The sequence below is a fragment of the Drosophila ficusphila genome, unplaced genomic scaffold (genome assembly GCF_018152265.1).
Source record: "Drosophila ficusphila isolate 14025-0441.05 unplaced genomic scaffold, ASM1815226v1 contig_198, whole genome shotgun sequence".
Lineage (NCBI taxonomy): Eukaryota > Metazoa > Arthropoda > Insecta > Diptera > Drosophilidae > Drosophila > Drosophila ficusphila.
The window spans coordinates 10,918,432-10,933,931 of NW_025064092.1; the positions used below are offsets into that span (position 1 = coordinate 10,918,432).

The 15,500-nt window shown below is 42.4% G+C and overlaps 2 protein-coding genes across 2 annotated transcripts; one reads left to right on the forward strand and one right to left on the reverse strand.

The window, feature by feature from the left end:
* Positions 1 to 141: 141 nt before the first annotated feature.
* LOC108092973 (AP-3 complex subunit mu-2) lies at positions 142 to 1,985 on the forward strand. The gene is made up of 6 exons (XM_017192861.1): positions 142 to 254; positions 316 to 403; positions 459 to 784; positions 845 to 1,004; positions 1,107 to 1,559; positions 1,641 to 1,985. The coding sequence occupies exons 1-6, from the start codon at positions 220 to 222 to the stop codon at positions 1,824 to 1,826; spliced, it is 1,248 nt and encodes a 415-aa protein (XP_017048350.1). The 5' UTR covers positions 142 to 219; the 3' UTR covers positions 1,827 to 1,985.
* Positions 1,986 to 7,128: 5,143 nt separating this feature from the next.
* Positions 7,129 to 12,597, reverse strand: LOC108092940 (innexin inx2). Its single transcript, XM_017192807.2, has 2 exons — positions 11,008 to 12,597; positions 7,129 to 8,378 (listed from the first exon to the last, which is right to left on the reverse strand). Exon 1 carries the CDS (start codon positions 12,140 to 12,142, stop codon positions 11,039 to 11,041), a length of 1,104 nt encoding a protein of 367 aa, XP_017048296.1. The 5' UTR covers positions 12,143 to 12,597; the 3' UTR covers positions 7,129 to 8,378; positions 11,008 to 11,038.
* Positions 12,598 to 15,500: the final 2,903 nt, after the last annotated feature.

Sequence of the window (15,500 nt, forward strand, 5' to 3'; positions counted from 1 at the left end):
GGGTTTTTTAATTAAAAATTGTGAATTTAGTTGTTAAGCCTCGCTCTTTTTCTGATGCGGTGAATAATAAATGTTTATTTACTACTTATTTTTAATTATTCCTTGCTTCAAGATTAGAGCAGACTTATCGCTGCTTCACCATTTTAGTAAACACCCATCCCTAACTATAGCGTTGCAAAAAAAGTTGCAGTCAAATAGTAAACAATTTAGGGCCCAATCATGATTCACAGCCTGTTTATAGTGAACAGCGGCGGGTAAGGCAGACATCAATAACCGATATAGAACCGATGAATAGCCTATATGTTCGCCACACAGCGAGGTTTTCTTGGAAAAACACTGGCGGTCGGTGGTCTCACGTTCCGTATGCGAATACTTCCTCGACGCCCAGCGTGCCGCTCCATATGTAAGCCGTCCCTGCCACGTATCGGCTATATTCTTGCTATATGTTTCGGTTCCAGGATGTGCCGCCGGTGATAGCTACGCCTCACTACTATTTGATTACGGTGCAAAGGGACACGGTGTCCCTGGTGGCCGCATGCAAACAGGAGGTGCCACCCTTGTTCGTCATCGAGTTCCTGCATCGCGTGGTGGACACGTTCCAGGATTATTTTGGCGACTGTTCAGAGTCCGTGATCAAGGACAACTATGTGGTCGTGTACGAGCTGCTGGACGAGATGCTGGACAATGGCTTCCCACTGGCCACCGAGAGCAACATTCTCAAGGAGCTGATCAAGCCTCCCAACATCCTGCGTACCATTGCCAACACGGTGACAGGCAAGAGCAAGTCGGTCGGTCGTCCTCCTCCTTGTGGATAGTCCTACAAATTCTCCCTTTGTATCTTTAGTGTGAGCACCACCTTGCCGTCGGGTCAGTTGTCGGCGATTCCCTGGCGCAGAAGTGGCGTGCGATACACCAACAACGAGGCGTACTTTGATGTCATCGAGGAGGTGGACGCCATCATAGACAAATCGGGATCCACAGTCTTCGCGGAGATCCAGGGACATGTAAGCAAAAGAAGCCTAATAGAAGGTTTTTGAGGGGCAGTTTCGTATACACATTAAGGGAAATATGTTGCACACCAATCTCTTTATCTCAACCTTCGACAGATCGACTGCTGCATCAAGTTATCCGGTATGCCAGATCTCACGCTGTCCTTCATGAATCCGCGGCTCTTCGATGATGTGTCCTTTCATCCTTGCGTGCGTTTCAAGCGCTGGGAGGCGGAACGCCTGCTCTCCTTCATTCCGCCCGACGGCAACTTCCGTCTGATGTCCTACCACATTAGCTCCCAGTCGGTGGTTGCGATACCCATCTACATCAGGCACAACTTCTCAATCAAAACTGGGGAACAGGGGCGTCTGGATCTGACGATTGGGCCGAGGAATACCTTGGGACGCACCGTGGACAAGGTGAAGCTGGAGTTAACCATGCCGAGGTGCGTGCTCAACTGCCTGCTGACGCCGAATCAGGGCAAATACACATTCGATTCGGTGACCAAGACTCTGTCCTGGGATGTGGGCCGCATCGATGTTTCCAAGTTGCCAAATATAAGGGGATCGGTACGTAGTCTTTGGAATGACTCTCAATCTATGCTAGCAAGAGTTTTGTGTTTTCACCTGCTTAATGATACACTCAACTAGGTTTCCATCACGCCCGGGACGACAAACATCGATGCCAATCCGTCCGTGAACGTCCAGTTCCAGATTTCGCAGCTGGCCGTCTCCGGGCTGAAGGTGAATCGCCTGGACATGTACGGCGAGAAGTACAAGCCCTTCAAGGGTGTCAAATACCTGACCAAGGCGGGCAAGTTCCAAGTGCGGATGTAGGCGTAATCAGCATTCCAAACCAGCAGCCGAATCCAGCTTTAATTAAGTGCTAACGCTAAGTGTATTCCACTGTTTTATGTCATTCAATGTTTTTGGCCCCGTGTCTCCCTCTCTATCTCATCTATGTATCTCTATCTGCCCATAAAAGTTAAACTGCAATCGAAGTTGTTCTTGGGCGTCGTCGTCGCCATATTCTAAGAGTAAGAATGCGAGAATCGATCGGGAATGAAGTTGCAAGTCGTCGAGTGGCGTGGCATGGCATGGCAATGGCTTCGTCGACTCCACTTCACTTCATGCCACTCCACTTCTACCTCCACCTCCACCTCCGCCTCCGCCCGATTTCAAACATAGCGCCTGGCAACAGCCAGCGAAAAAACCAATAAATTTAAATGAAAATGCAAAACTTGATTTTGCAGCCAGGCAAACGCATTTAGCATACGAGTGGTATGTAGGTATACATCTGTGTATAAATGTATGTGAACAATGGAGAAAAGTGAGGATTTGCTAAAGTTTATGATCAGAGAAAAGCTGAAAAAAACGAAAGTTTAAATTGAATTATAAACTTAATCCGGTTGGAAACAAAATATTCCTGACTTCGGTGAAGAGACTGTTTTATACCAAAAAAAATATATTACCAAGTGCGTGGCTAGAGGTTCCACTGTTGCTGGCTCGTTATCTTCTTATACAGCTTTAGCTGCATTTTTGTCTGTGGTCGAGACCGGCAACCGGTTTGCCCCCTGCCACGCCCCCTCCCCCTCTTCCCCTTCCCCCTCCTCTTAATCCAGTGCAGTAGGAGCAGCACCAACTTCTAGGCTTTTGGGCGCGGCGTGCAACGGTAGCCAACAAGCGCCACCAAAAAGCGACGTCGGCCATGGCTAGACATGTTATATACACACAGAGAGAAAGAGAGAGAGAGAGACGGCTCTTGGCCGGGCGCAGAGATTCGGACCCCAAACGGATCGAGAAAATAACTCAGGCTTCGAGTCCCGCTCGCAAGTCATTTTTCAAGCGTGGGAAACACTCGTTTGGAGCCAAGCTAGATCTGCATAAAGGAGGGGGGGGCAGCACAATTCGCCACACAGCATGCCCCAAAATCCAGAGTTCCTGTCCCTGTCCCTGTACAATTATTCCAGTGCGAGGGGAATCTAAACGCTCGTTAACAGCAGGCGACAGAGTTCGTTGCCTGAGTCTTTCGTTTCGCCCTCCTAGGGCTTTCCTATCGCCGTCTCTTTCCCTCTCCCCGAAGGTGAAAATTTGTGGCATTTAGTCAAAGTAATTGATAGAGCATTTCATTCGGTTCGATTGTAAACGCTTTCCATTTCCATTTGCATTTCCCATCGCTGGGAGAAGTGTTTAAAATCAAGAATTTAAGCTTAGCGCCTCGGAGTCGAATTGCAATATACTCTGCTTCCAAAACTATAATATACAATTGGAAATCTCTTAGTTACCTATAGATAAAGCATTTCATATTATTGAAGCTCAACGAAAATCCTATTATACTTTAAAGATATTTATTATATATACACACTTATTTAGATATATATAATAAATATCACACCTATTTAGATAGGTAGAGGGTATCAAAAAATAGTTGAAATTCCCGAGGCGGAACGATAATTGCATCTGTAATTGTTGCAGTTCATGAACAGATTTGTAGCATCTGAATGTGTTTTTTAATGAGCTCCTCGGGGTGTCGATGAAGCCCCATAAATTTCTTCGTTAGTGGAGAATGCACGTGATTTCGTGCCCTCAAACTCGTCTGAATCGGTACGTAATCCTGTTTTCTCAATGTTTAGCTGCTGTTCGGCTCTTGCTATCTGGTTTGGTAATACTAACATGCTCCAGTTAAGTACGACTATTAACATCATGCTAAATGGCTTTAAATGGATGCAAATGCAGCACTGCAATTGATCTACTTTCGAGTTCAAATGTTTGCACTCAAACTATAATTTTAAAGCAAATTTGAAAATGCTCTTGTGTGCTCTGCCAAAGAATAAGGTGTTTGCCCATCGTGAGTTTGAGATGTGAGTTGCAGTAAAACACTAATTGATTTCTATTTCTGTGAACTATATAAAGAGTTTATATAAGATGAAGCTAAGGAGGCAAAAGTAGGATATGTTCAGCTTAAGTATAGAGTATAATTACCCAGAATGAAGTTTATTCTTTGTAGCTCATCAGGTATGGAATTGTTTCATAATATCCTCCGATCTCGGCACTTTCAGAGCCAAAAAACACGGCGCAGCTAATGGAGCCTTTGGCCCCAAACAAGTTCAAGTGAAAGACAATCAACTGGCAACAAGCATTTGTCATTAGCGCAGCAAGGTTGCACCCCCTTCTGCCCCCCTCGGAAAACGCAGGGGCGGGTATTTGAGGGGGCGAGGGGAAATTGTAGCAGATCGTGCAATTGCATTCGCTGTTCGATAATAATTTATGCAACTTGTCGCCGCTGCACTGAGCAAATATTTAAACTCGGCTTGTTCGCAGTGTTTGCCTTGCTTTGTGCTTTTCGCCTTTGTTTGTTTGTTTGTTTGCTTTGATTGCTGTTTGCCCAACTTTGCGAAAGGTGTTGAATGCCGGCCGCGCCAATTGGATCGTCCCACATGGTTTCCAAACTATGGTTTACGTATAAACCAGAGCACAAGCCCCCCACGGAATGTCTAATGGGCACTCGCCCGTCTGGCCGGCTAATTAGAAACGCTGATTGTCTCCGGGTCGGGACAAGAAAGCTGTGGGGAAGGTGAGTGGGAAATGGAAAACAGATCCACCGGGAAATGTTCACACAGCTTGCACTAATCGGTCTTCGAATGTGGGTACCCTCGAAATTGCACGAGATTATCGGGAAACATAATATTGAATACACATTCCTCAGGGTTTATTTCCCTTCCTATGCTACACAATTATTTGAAAACTGCTATAAAATCTTGTTTGATAAACAACACCTAGAGTTAAAATTCAAATGTGACATTCTAACTCAAATGCATATACATAATGGTTCTTAGCAACATTTTTCTTGGCTCAGCTGCGTCTATATATTCATTTCATTAAAGTAAGCACACCTTCTATTCTAAAAGCGAAGATAGCCGAAAAATCTGAGGGTATTGCCGGCATAAAGACGCCTCCACAAAATAGACTTTCTGTGTCACTGCGATGGGGCTCATTAAAAACGATTGAAACTTCCGCAATTCGATGGCCCAACTAGAACTGATTTCAGAAACAGAAACAGAACCAGAATCAGAATCGTTATCCATATCGCAATCAACGAGAATCGGAATAGCATGCCCCGGAAAGTGTGTTTGTGGAACGCCATACGTATACGAGTGCTTCAGTTGTGTGCAGTTACTCATTTTCGTCTTTTTTCGATGGCGGGTGATACAAAAAGCCCGATAAACAAAAGTCCCGAAAAATGAAATTCACAAAACAAGAGAGAGATGACTAAAATATCGAGCCCCTGTCCCCTAGGATTTGCATACAAAGTCCTCAAGTCGCGATAAACAACATAAATATAAATTATAAATTGCTTACGCATACTGAAGCATGGGAATTATTTTGTTTCACAGATATAGTGATATGCTAATGCCGAAAGTCTTGATACGGTTTTATTTGTGTGGCCACTAATAAGCAAGTGTTTGCAAATTGATTTTAATTAATCGGTTTATAAGAGGTTAGAGATCGTTGTAAAGAATAAGGAAAAAAAGAGATAATAAAAATATAAGTAATAAATTATGTCACCCTCACAGTACTATAATTAACTTCTTTAGAACGAACAAATTATAATCCGAAGATAAACAGGCCGAACTGGAAGTGTCTGTTTTCGGCCCATTGAAGTAAATTTACTGCATTGAGTATGAAGCACCACGAAATGAAACAAAACCAGACACAATTGCGACAAAATAAAAACAAACAAACAAAAACCAGCCATAACAATAAATCAGAGACGACAAAACACCCAACGATTCACAGACTCGCAGCGAAAAGTGATCTTTTTTAAACAGAATAAACTGCAGATAGCGCTAAATTTAGGGGCTTAGGTGAAATGGAGCTTACGTAAGCAATTGCCGCTGCCACCGCCAGAGGTCGCCACTGAAATTGATCCCATGGGGGTGTTCCTGCCATAAATCTTTTGTGCGGAATTGCGGGAAATTAATTTGAAAATTGCAAGTGCAAGGTCATCCGAAAGAGGTGTGTGGGGCCATCAATCTGTTATATATATATACTATGTATATATGTGATTGTTCAGTAACTGCAATCTGGGGGAAACTAATACCAGGTTTGACTAGGAAACTCGGGATTAATTCAGCCTGTAACAAAGCCAAATGTAGGTGTCGTTACGATATTATATTTATGTCTTTTTGTTATCAGCGAGCATAAAAAAGTTTTTAGATATCCCAGGCATACATATTTTACCTCAGGAGTGTACTAATCTAGTGATAAATGCAATTTTATGCCCAGAACTATGACATTTCTGTCGCCGAGAGTTCCTTGAACCCGTTTCCATTTTAATTCACATTCCGATTTCGCTTTCTCCGGCTCCATGTCGTAATATTTATTTACGTATTTATTGGGGCCAATTGCAGCGTTTAACTCAATTTGATATGCTAATTCGCTCAACATCTTTACGGCCTCCGTTGCCACACTTTCCATGTAAATTGATCGCGATACACGTTGATGTAGTGGAGCACTTTAGTACGACAATTTAAAGTCAGTCAGTGTGATTATGCGTAAGCAAAAGCAGGATTATTACGATGCCATAAAAATGGGGAATTAGTAACAAGCGAGTCATTTACTATGATAAATATTTATATCCCTTGCCATATTTTGTGGAAGTACGTGTCTTTAATAGCGTAAAAATAGAAACATAAACAAATAATATGAGTTTCACCGATTTGGCACGTGCGTAAACCCGATAAGGGGAATTTTTATAAACAGGATATTGTGAAACTGCTGTTCGACTTTCAGAGAAAACTTTTAGTCACTTGTTTTAATAGTTTTTTCAATTTTGTCTGAGTCCTAAAATATATCGCCCTTCTAGGAAAGTTCCTGGAAAAAAGATGTGTGAAAAAATTAGAAAAGTTAGGCAAATCATAAGGTCAAAGACCACTGAAACCCAGGTCGCGAGGTTCGCTCAAAAGTTTGCCAGAGGTAAACACGATTAGGGAGAACTGGTCATAAAAAACCAAGTTTACAAACCGAACCTTTGAAGTGTACACCAAATGCTGTTTGTACTCGGTTTGGGCAAACACTCATATCCCATTGCCCCCAAAACCTTCAGACCCCCAACCCCCGATAAGATAGAAGTCTCAGGTTTGTTTCGATTTTCCTTGTTTTATTTTCTTGTTTATTTTCGCATGAAATGAAATTGTTCGGCTGAGTACAAACAATAAATCATAGAAAAGATCATCGTGTTTTGGGTTTTTATTCTCATTTAACGTAAGTATTTATAAGTATATGGAATTGAAATTGAAACTTAGCTTAGGGCTTGGCTCGTTTATCGCTTCGAGGATAAACACACAGAGTTACAAACACTTTTATTTGATTTTCGATTGCTTTTTGCTTTTTTTAAATATTGCTTTTGAGTCTTTCATTTTTTGTTTGTCTTTTCCATGCTTACGCTTAACGCTAAATGTATATTTCTTGTAGTTCAATTTTACAAAAATATATACGTCTATAAATATATATAAATTTATTTGCTCTTCTCGATTGATGAGTTCGGGTGTGTGTAAAAAAAATTGCGCTAAACTAAATAAATGCTACCAAAGATATGCAAAAAAAAAATTAAAATTATTATTTGCTGGCGAAAATTGCTAAATTAAAAGTGTAAAAATTGAAATAAAATATGTATTATTATGCTGGCGGTTTTTCTTTACTAATTGTAAATTATTGTTTTGCCTTCCTTTTTTTTTTTTGTATTTTTTGCATTTTTTAGATGTCTTAATCAATGATCACAACTCTTAGCATAAATATTACTCGCATGTGGCATTCATAAATATATATTTTTGTTTCTGTCTGTCTGTATATTTATATATAAATATATGTGTAATTGCTTATTAAAAATATATATGGATGTATATAGATCTATCATATCTCAATTCGTTTGCTGCTGCACAAAAAAATATATAGTTTGAAAATGTCTTTTCGCGTCTTTCAAAGGTTCCCAGAATGCTTTCTCGATGGATTGGCTGTGGTTTTGGCAATGAAAAATTTGATTGTCGTGGGATTGTAAAACAATTCACTCCGGAAATTCGGAACCAATCCATCTTTAGCTTACATCTCTGGCTGCGGCTAGTATGTGTTATCTTTATTGTTATTGTTACTTTATTGTAATTGTACGTGTCTTGTTGTTGATGCAAAACAGTAAACACAAATCGGTTATTGCTTGCGATCTTGTCTTTTACCATGGAATTCGTTGATATGTGTTCATTAGCTCGTCATTAGCTCGAAAGGCCTCATCTACATTGTCGGCTGCAATATCCTCCATCCTCCATCCGCTTTCCGATTTCCCCATTTTTCATCTCCTCCTTATCATCGTCTTAACCCAATTTCGGCTGCGTGAAACTGTAAAAATATAAAGAAACAATAATATAATTTTTCTTTATGAAAATTCTTGAGTTGCGTTTGGGGTTCATTTTCATGCGGTGACTGGTTAAGCTTTTTATGGTCTCCGATTATGTTATATCTTTCGTTTGACTAGGTGATTATTGTGTGACAAAATGTCAGTTAAAAATACAGAAATATAAGATAAGATTAGAAGGAAAGTTGATAAAGATCTGAGCTTCTCATAAAGTAACTATTTTGTTAAGTGCGTTCCACCCGTAAAAAAACTTTACAATCTTTTAACAACATATTTAGTACCTTTTTTTTGCACCTCTTTAGACAGGATGCATTAATCTTCGTAAAAAATAATTTTTAAAATACGTTAAGTGTACTGAAATTGCTATTTAATTACTGAGCACAAGGCATTTAAAAAATGTCAAGTTGCAGTTCTAAATTATTTTTCTATACAAATTATAGATTTCCTTTAAAGTCCATTCCCTGAGCGGTTAGAGTTAAAGACCAATCACCTGAGAAAATCAAACTGCTCAGGAAACAATAAATCATCATATCATCGCCATTGTCTAGCTAAAAACGATGCATTTTCAGTTCAATCGAAAATAGGTGAATTTTTCCGTTTTTCCGTTTTTGAGTTTCACTTGTGGCCCGATTCGAGTTTTAGACTATCGTTCGCTCTGCGCTAATTGAAAGCAATTAATGCAATTAAAAGCCTGGGAAATGAGTTGCTGACTTAGCAAATTAAGTGCGTGTCTAGTGAAATAACAAAAATAATACAAAACCCAACGAATACGAGTACAACGCAGTCAATAGAGAGCAAAAGTTTTCGCGTGTCTGTTTCTCGTTTCTTTCAATCCGGGGACTAAGTGAATGGTGGGTGGCTTTTGGGTGTGACAGAGCGGTCCATTCATTAATTCATTGATACCTCAAATTGGCGGTCAGACGAAAACCACACGTATACACACATGTACGTGTAGATTGAAAACAGAGAACAGTGAACAGCAGGAGCATTCCGAGCGCTTATTTGTTGATTATGATCATCATCAAAAGCTGTGGAGGCCGCCTAAATTGTGTGCCAGCCATTAATTGAAACTACGGATCTACGGGGCTTGGATCTTGTGATCTCTGATCTTGAGGTGGGGCTACGGTTTACCGGGGGGGAAATGGAAATGTAAATGGAAATGAAAACGTGTGCTAATTGCAACACTTTGTCACCAATCAACGGCAACAGCATCTGCGTCTGTTTGTGTATCTCGTACCTGTATCTGTATCTGTATCTGTATCTGTATCTGTATCTGTATCTGTATCTGTATCTGTATCTGTATCTGTATCTCGCGCCTTATCAGAAGGTGCTGTTCCCCCGAGGTTCCCGCCCTCGATTAGATAAGTGCCTGTGCCCAAAACTGTCACGTAGTTGCCCAACTTCTAATTGGCATTGCATGTCCCAAGTCCCCAACAAAAAATGTCTGCACGTTGTTGGGCAACGCAACTCAAGTCGGCCCGAGTAAAACTCAACTCCACGCTGATTACGAGCTCGAGTCCGAACGGCGGAGACCCGAACGTCAAGAGCTGTTTTCTTATCTCCACCACCCGATGTCTCTGGCCCCAAAAAGACAGGCTACACCGCGAAAAACTACGAGGTGGCTCAAGCCAAAACGCTCTCTAAAAAACTGTTCAAAACGTTTTCATGTTTGAGTTTGTATAGTTTGATACAGGTTAAATATGGCTTGAATTAAAGATGCAAATTTTTCTTTGTGCAGGCATGGCAGCATGGGTCGTTGAGACCGAGGCAATCTAAGAAAATCTGAGGCCATGGAAACAACTAATAAATAATGAGCTTGTTATGTACCTTGGGTGTCCGATCATCACTTGTGACTGGGATCGGACTATTTAATACCCTCAAATCCTATTTGGATGATGCTGTAGTGTCCAGCTCACCTTTTAAGCAGTTTATAGTGTTGCAAAAATAAGTTTGTATAAATCAGTGTTGCCAAACAAAAAGTGTTCTAAATAACAGGTATTTATAGTGGATTGGAAATACAAAGTGGTTGTGGAGATGCGTTCACCCATTCCTCTGGAATTTTAGAGGGCATCGGGCAGAAAAATGCCAAGCCATAGGAAGACCGAAAGAATCTTTTGCCCTGCTGGCAGCAATCTTTAACTAACTGCTGGTCAAACTGGTTTGCCTACCCCCCCACCCCACCCTGTCTTTCGTGTTCATCCCTAGCTGGCTGTGTGCGGGAGCGGAACAAAGCTACGGATGGCCGTTGCGCATGCGCAGCTGCCATCTCGTTCGCACCGAAGCCGGTTACGCTTAAATGAGCGTAAGACCAGGAGAACACTCTCCTCTCTCACTCTGTGAAAAGTGTTTCTTTGTTGTGTTGGAAAAACATAATTTTTTATTGTCATTAGTTAGGTCTTCTTCTCTAAAAAAGTAGCGTCGAAAAAAAAATCGTATATCAACTACCAAAAAAAATGGTATGGTATATCGTATATCTTAAGACTTAATCGAGATTTACATCGAATGGAAGTGTGGCTTGGGCTAGAAGCTAACTTAAACTAGTGTCTGATAATGATGATGGGGTGTGCTAAGGGTTTTGGAATAGTGTTCGGGGATGGTATTCACGAGACTTACTGGCACTCTGGCACACGGCCACGCCCACTGATTAGGCGTCGAAGGGCTGCTTGTGGGCGCTATGCCCGTCGCCGCCCATTTCGCGGGACAAGTCCGATATCACCTCCTTGTAGATGAGTGGATCGATGTTCTTGCCCAGCTGATAGAGCAGGAACCAATCGCCAATGTTGCACTTGTTGGCCACCATTTCCACCTCCTCGCTCTCAGCCAAACGGGAGCGGGCTCGCAGCAGAAGATGGCGGAGCTTGGGACCCGCCACGACGGAGATGCGGTAGATTAGCGAGATTCCGGACATAATGCTCAGGATGATGAACCAGAACCACAGGAACACGTAGATCTTCTCGTTGACAATGTTAAGGGGCAGCACGCACAGACCGTCGAACTTCTGCACATTGCCGGAGGGACCGTATTTGTGGAACGTGCACTTGGTGACCTTCGGAAAGACCCGGGCCATCGGATCGATGCGCTCGTCGGGCTCCAGCTCGGTGAACTTGAGGACATCGCTGCCGTAGGTGCTGAACTCTCCGTCCAGGAAGAAGTCCACGAAGTAGATCTGCCCGATGACGTTCACAAAGTTGAGGGCCTCGCACACGAAGAATCGGAAGGCGTAGAAGTTGTGGCGGTTCAGGTTGCCGATGAAGTAGTCCACCAGGATCTTTTTGCGGTCGTTCTTGCACTCGTCATTCACAATGGGGCTGTTGAGGTCCATGACCAGCATCTTGAGGCGTCCACCCTCCCAGGACTTCCACAGATAGCGGGGCACGTAGAAGAGGATGGCCTGGAAGAAGAGGACGAAGCAGACCCACTGGTAGTACTTGTGGTACTTCACTTCGTCTTCGCCCTCCACGTGGGAGCCCACTCCGGGCTGCACCACATCGCGACCCGTGATGCCAGTGAGCCTCTCCGGCACGGTGAACGTCGAGTAGATCCAGCAGTAGGTGTCCATCACTCCCAGCGGGATCTCGTCGACGATGCAATCGATGGGGTCGCCGATGTATTGGCGCGAGGTCACCAGCAGGGAGAAGGCGATCAGGATGATCACCGTGGCCTTGTAGTGCATGCGAAACACATTGTTGTCGATGCACACCTGGTCGATCTTCAGGAGGCCCTTAACGGACCCAAAGACATCAAACATCTTGGCTGTTTGATACGAACGGTTTACGGGAGTTTATGCGGAGGACACTATGACTCCTTGGAGCTAAACGCTGCGTGATTAGGGATCTTTTCCTGACGATATTTTCTTTTCGGCCGTTCCTCACACGTTGGCGGCCACCATTACTCTTCAGTTTCTGTTTCAAGAATGCACACGAAAAAAAAAGATAGTAGCAACTATCGGCGAGAGCGAGTGTTACGTGGGATTTGGCACTGGATCTTCGCTTGGATCCCCCAGAGAGCTTCGTTCCTGCTCGGCTCAGTTCGGATTTTCTTTTGCTTCTCGCTTCGCGCTCTCAACGCGACAACAAAAACAACAGCGATTTGTCGTTGGGGGCGGCGGGGCGACAGGGCGACGGTTACCCAGGTGGAAGTCTAAACGCCGTCGCAGCAGCGGCACTAAGCGCACTCTTCGGATGAAAAACACTAACTGTTCATAAAACTCGGACTGTGCCGAGCTCCTCCGCGGGCCCAGGTCGCTAGCATGGTAGAATAAGTATAGGGTAATAGTCTCTTCGGGCCCGCTAGTCCCGTCAACGACTACAGTGCGAGTGCGAGTGAAAGAGTGTTTTTTAGCTAGTGCGAATGAAATAGCTATAGAGCGTATTGTTTCAGTCTTATGCGGTGCATGGGGTTTAAAATCACCAAGCTACTGCGAACCCGAGAGAGCCCTCGAACGTTTACGGACTGAACCCGAACACAACCGACGAGAATACTTTTCGCGAGAGACTCTCAAAGAGAACCGCTCCCGCTCTGGCGCTCCCCTTGGGGTGGATCTTGTTTTTCTCTCCTCTCTTTCTCACTCGCTCTTGTCTGGAATGGCTGAATCGGTGGACCAAAAGGGTAACATTTCCAAATCCCGGAGAGAATAAGTGACTCAGTGATGCTGCAAGAATTTAAACAAAAAAACCCTGGTTTGAGTTTATATAAAACTTGCCCTTTGGTCCTAGGGTAAACAAGTACAAAAACATCTGGCAGTTTTATCAGTTTAGACTGTCTTATGCCTTAATTCCATTCGCCTTATTGTCTTGTGTCCAAATTTATTCAAATATCGCTTTTATTTGGAATCCGAAAAATTTAAATTTTCTGAACAAATAAATCCTAAAATAATTATAAAATTGCAACGTTTTTCTTACTTACATGTTGAATTCACAAATTATTCTTAAATTTCAAAAAGTTCTTAATCAACATTCTTTCTTTGCATACTTTCTAGGGTTAAGCCCTGTTGACTGTTTAACATCAGACGTGAATTACAATTTAATTTTAATGTCATCTGGCAACGCCATCGCTTTTGAGTTTAAATTTAATTCCCCGATGGGACACCACCCCTCCCAACCCCTGCCATATTGGAGCTCCATTTCAGTGCATGTCTTTGTGTGTGGAGGCGACAAGTTCTTGGAACCCGTTGTGTTGTTGTGTTTGTGGATGCTGGAGTGGTTTCACGTTTTTTCAAGTTGGGAGCTGCTGCACCACAAACAAAAAGAAGAAGCGAAGGCGAGAGAAAGAGAGAACAGAAAACACAAAGGAAACTTACAAAACACTGGAACTCTCTGCTTTCACTGCATTTGTATACCTGGAAACCTCTAAATACCTGATAAGTTCCAGCAATTACCCGAATTTACCTGTGTTTAAAGTATAGGGAAACAACACTTAGCGGGATTTTTCATGCCCTTCTGGAAGCGAAAAGAGAACCCTGAGATAGGAACAAAACGAGAACGCGGCTACCTGTTACACTCGTTCTTCCTTCCCTCTCTTTATCCGTGCCCGTTCTTCAGGTTTGACATTCTTCTTTTACCTGTTCCATGTCCATAAATTCGAAGCGATAGTTTTCAAGACCCCGAAGCCGTCTTAATCGTAAATTAAATATTTCAATCCGGGCACACACTAGCTTATCGGGGCTATATGATTATGTAGGAGTATATTCTCGACACCCTATAAAACATACTACCCCGCTTTGCTCTCAAGTGCGTGTATTCGATCGTAAAAACTAATTAAAACGGTCTAGATGTCGCAATACTCGGCTAGTTTCAGTATTCCGAATTGTGGCTGATAAGGAGTAGAACTTTTGCCATGGGAACTGAACTGGTTGCCATAGGTGTTATAACATCGTAGATCTGGGTTGATATGGCGGACATTGGGGTGTCTGAAGGTCCCACTTGTTCTATTTTTTTGTGCAGGGGAAGACACTATTCAAGGCTTAACTGCTATATTATAGAAACCACTTACTAATCTTAGTTTGTATCCTAACTATTTAGACCCAAGAGCGAACTACGTACGTACATCATTTTCATTTAACGATTGGCTACTGTCCGTCAAGCAACCTGAGAAGCGGGCGAGCGGCAATAAAAATCAGTTATAAAACCATTAAGCCCATATGTCCGCGCGCCGATGTGTATGTTCATATACGAGTATATCCCTAAATGAGACGACTACTGTCTGGGCTATAAATAGCCGGAGAAAACCGCAGCGAACCGAGGCGAGACCCAGGTCTTAATTGCCCACTAACGCCAGTACCGAGTCCAATAAATCAGATTGGATCACTTTAGTTTTCGCACCCCTCATCGACATGTATCTAAATTTCGCACAAGTTGTCACAAGTTGGTAGAAATCAGAAACCAAGATAAAGTTATTAGGAAGAAATTATTGTTCTTTGATTTTCTATTTATTTACATTTATATTGTTTTATGACCACGAATTGTTCTCCATGTGCTCTTATTCTCCCCTGGCTTATGCTTAAATGTATCGGCTTAGTCATCGTCTTCATGCGAAACCTAACATCAACATTCATATTTGAAAATTCTCCGAAAATCGTCTGCGTCACGTAAAACAATCTGTTGGGGAAAAGATACATCTGCCAGCTACGCATGCGTTTCTCTCCCGCGATTTGTTTATTAACTTTACTGATAGGTATATTTTCTGTGGACCCGATGAAATGCTATGTCAAATAAACTCTGGACCTTTCTGTTTGCCTCTTAAATTAATCTCACTACCACAACTACAATTACTACTACAATTTTAGCCAAATACACCACATCCAAGTGACTCCATCAGCAACTTCTCACTGTCAAGCAGAATTTACATAGATATCGAATTGCATTCTGGTTAATTAGAGAAACTTCTATAGCTGTCAAAACACTTGTCAGACAGTAATTAAGATTTAAATTAGGAAAGACTTGACCCAAAAGCAATATATTATTCAGTTTTGGAGGACATCTACGTTTAACTAGTTGAGCGGGCATTAAATTCTGGTAATTTACGATCGAGAGATCAGTGGGATTTATTTAAATGCCAGCAAGTTGTTGAAAAGAATATTATTATTATTATTATTTTCTTAGTTACTT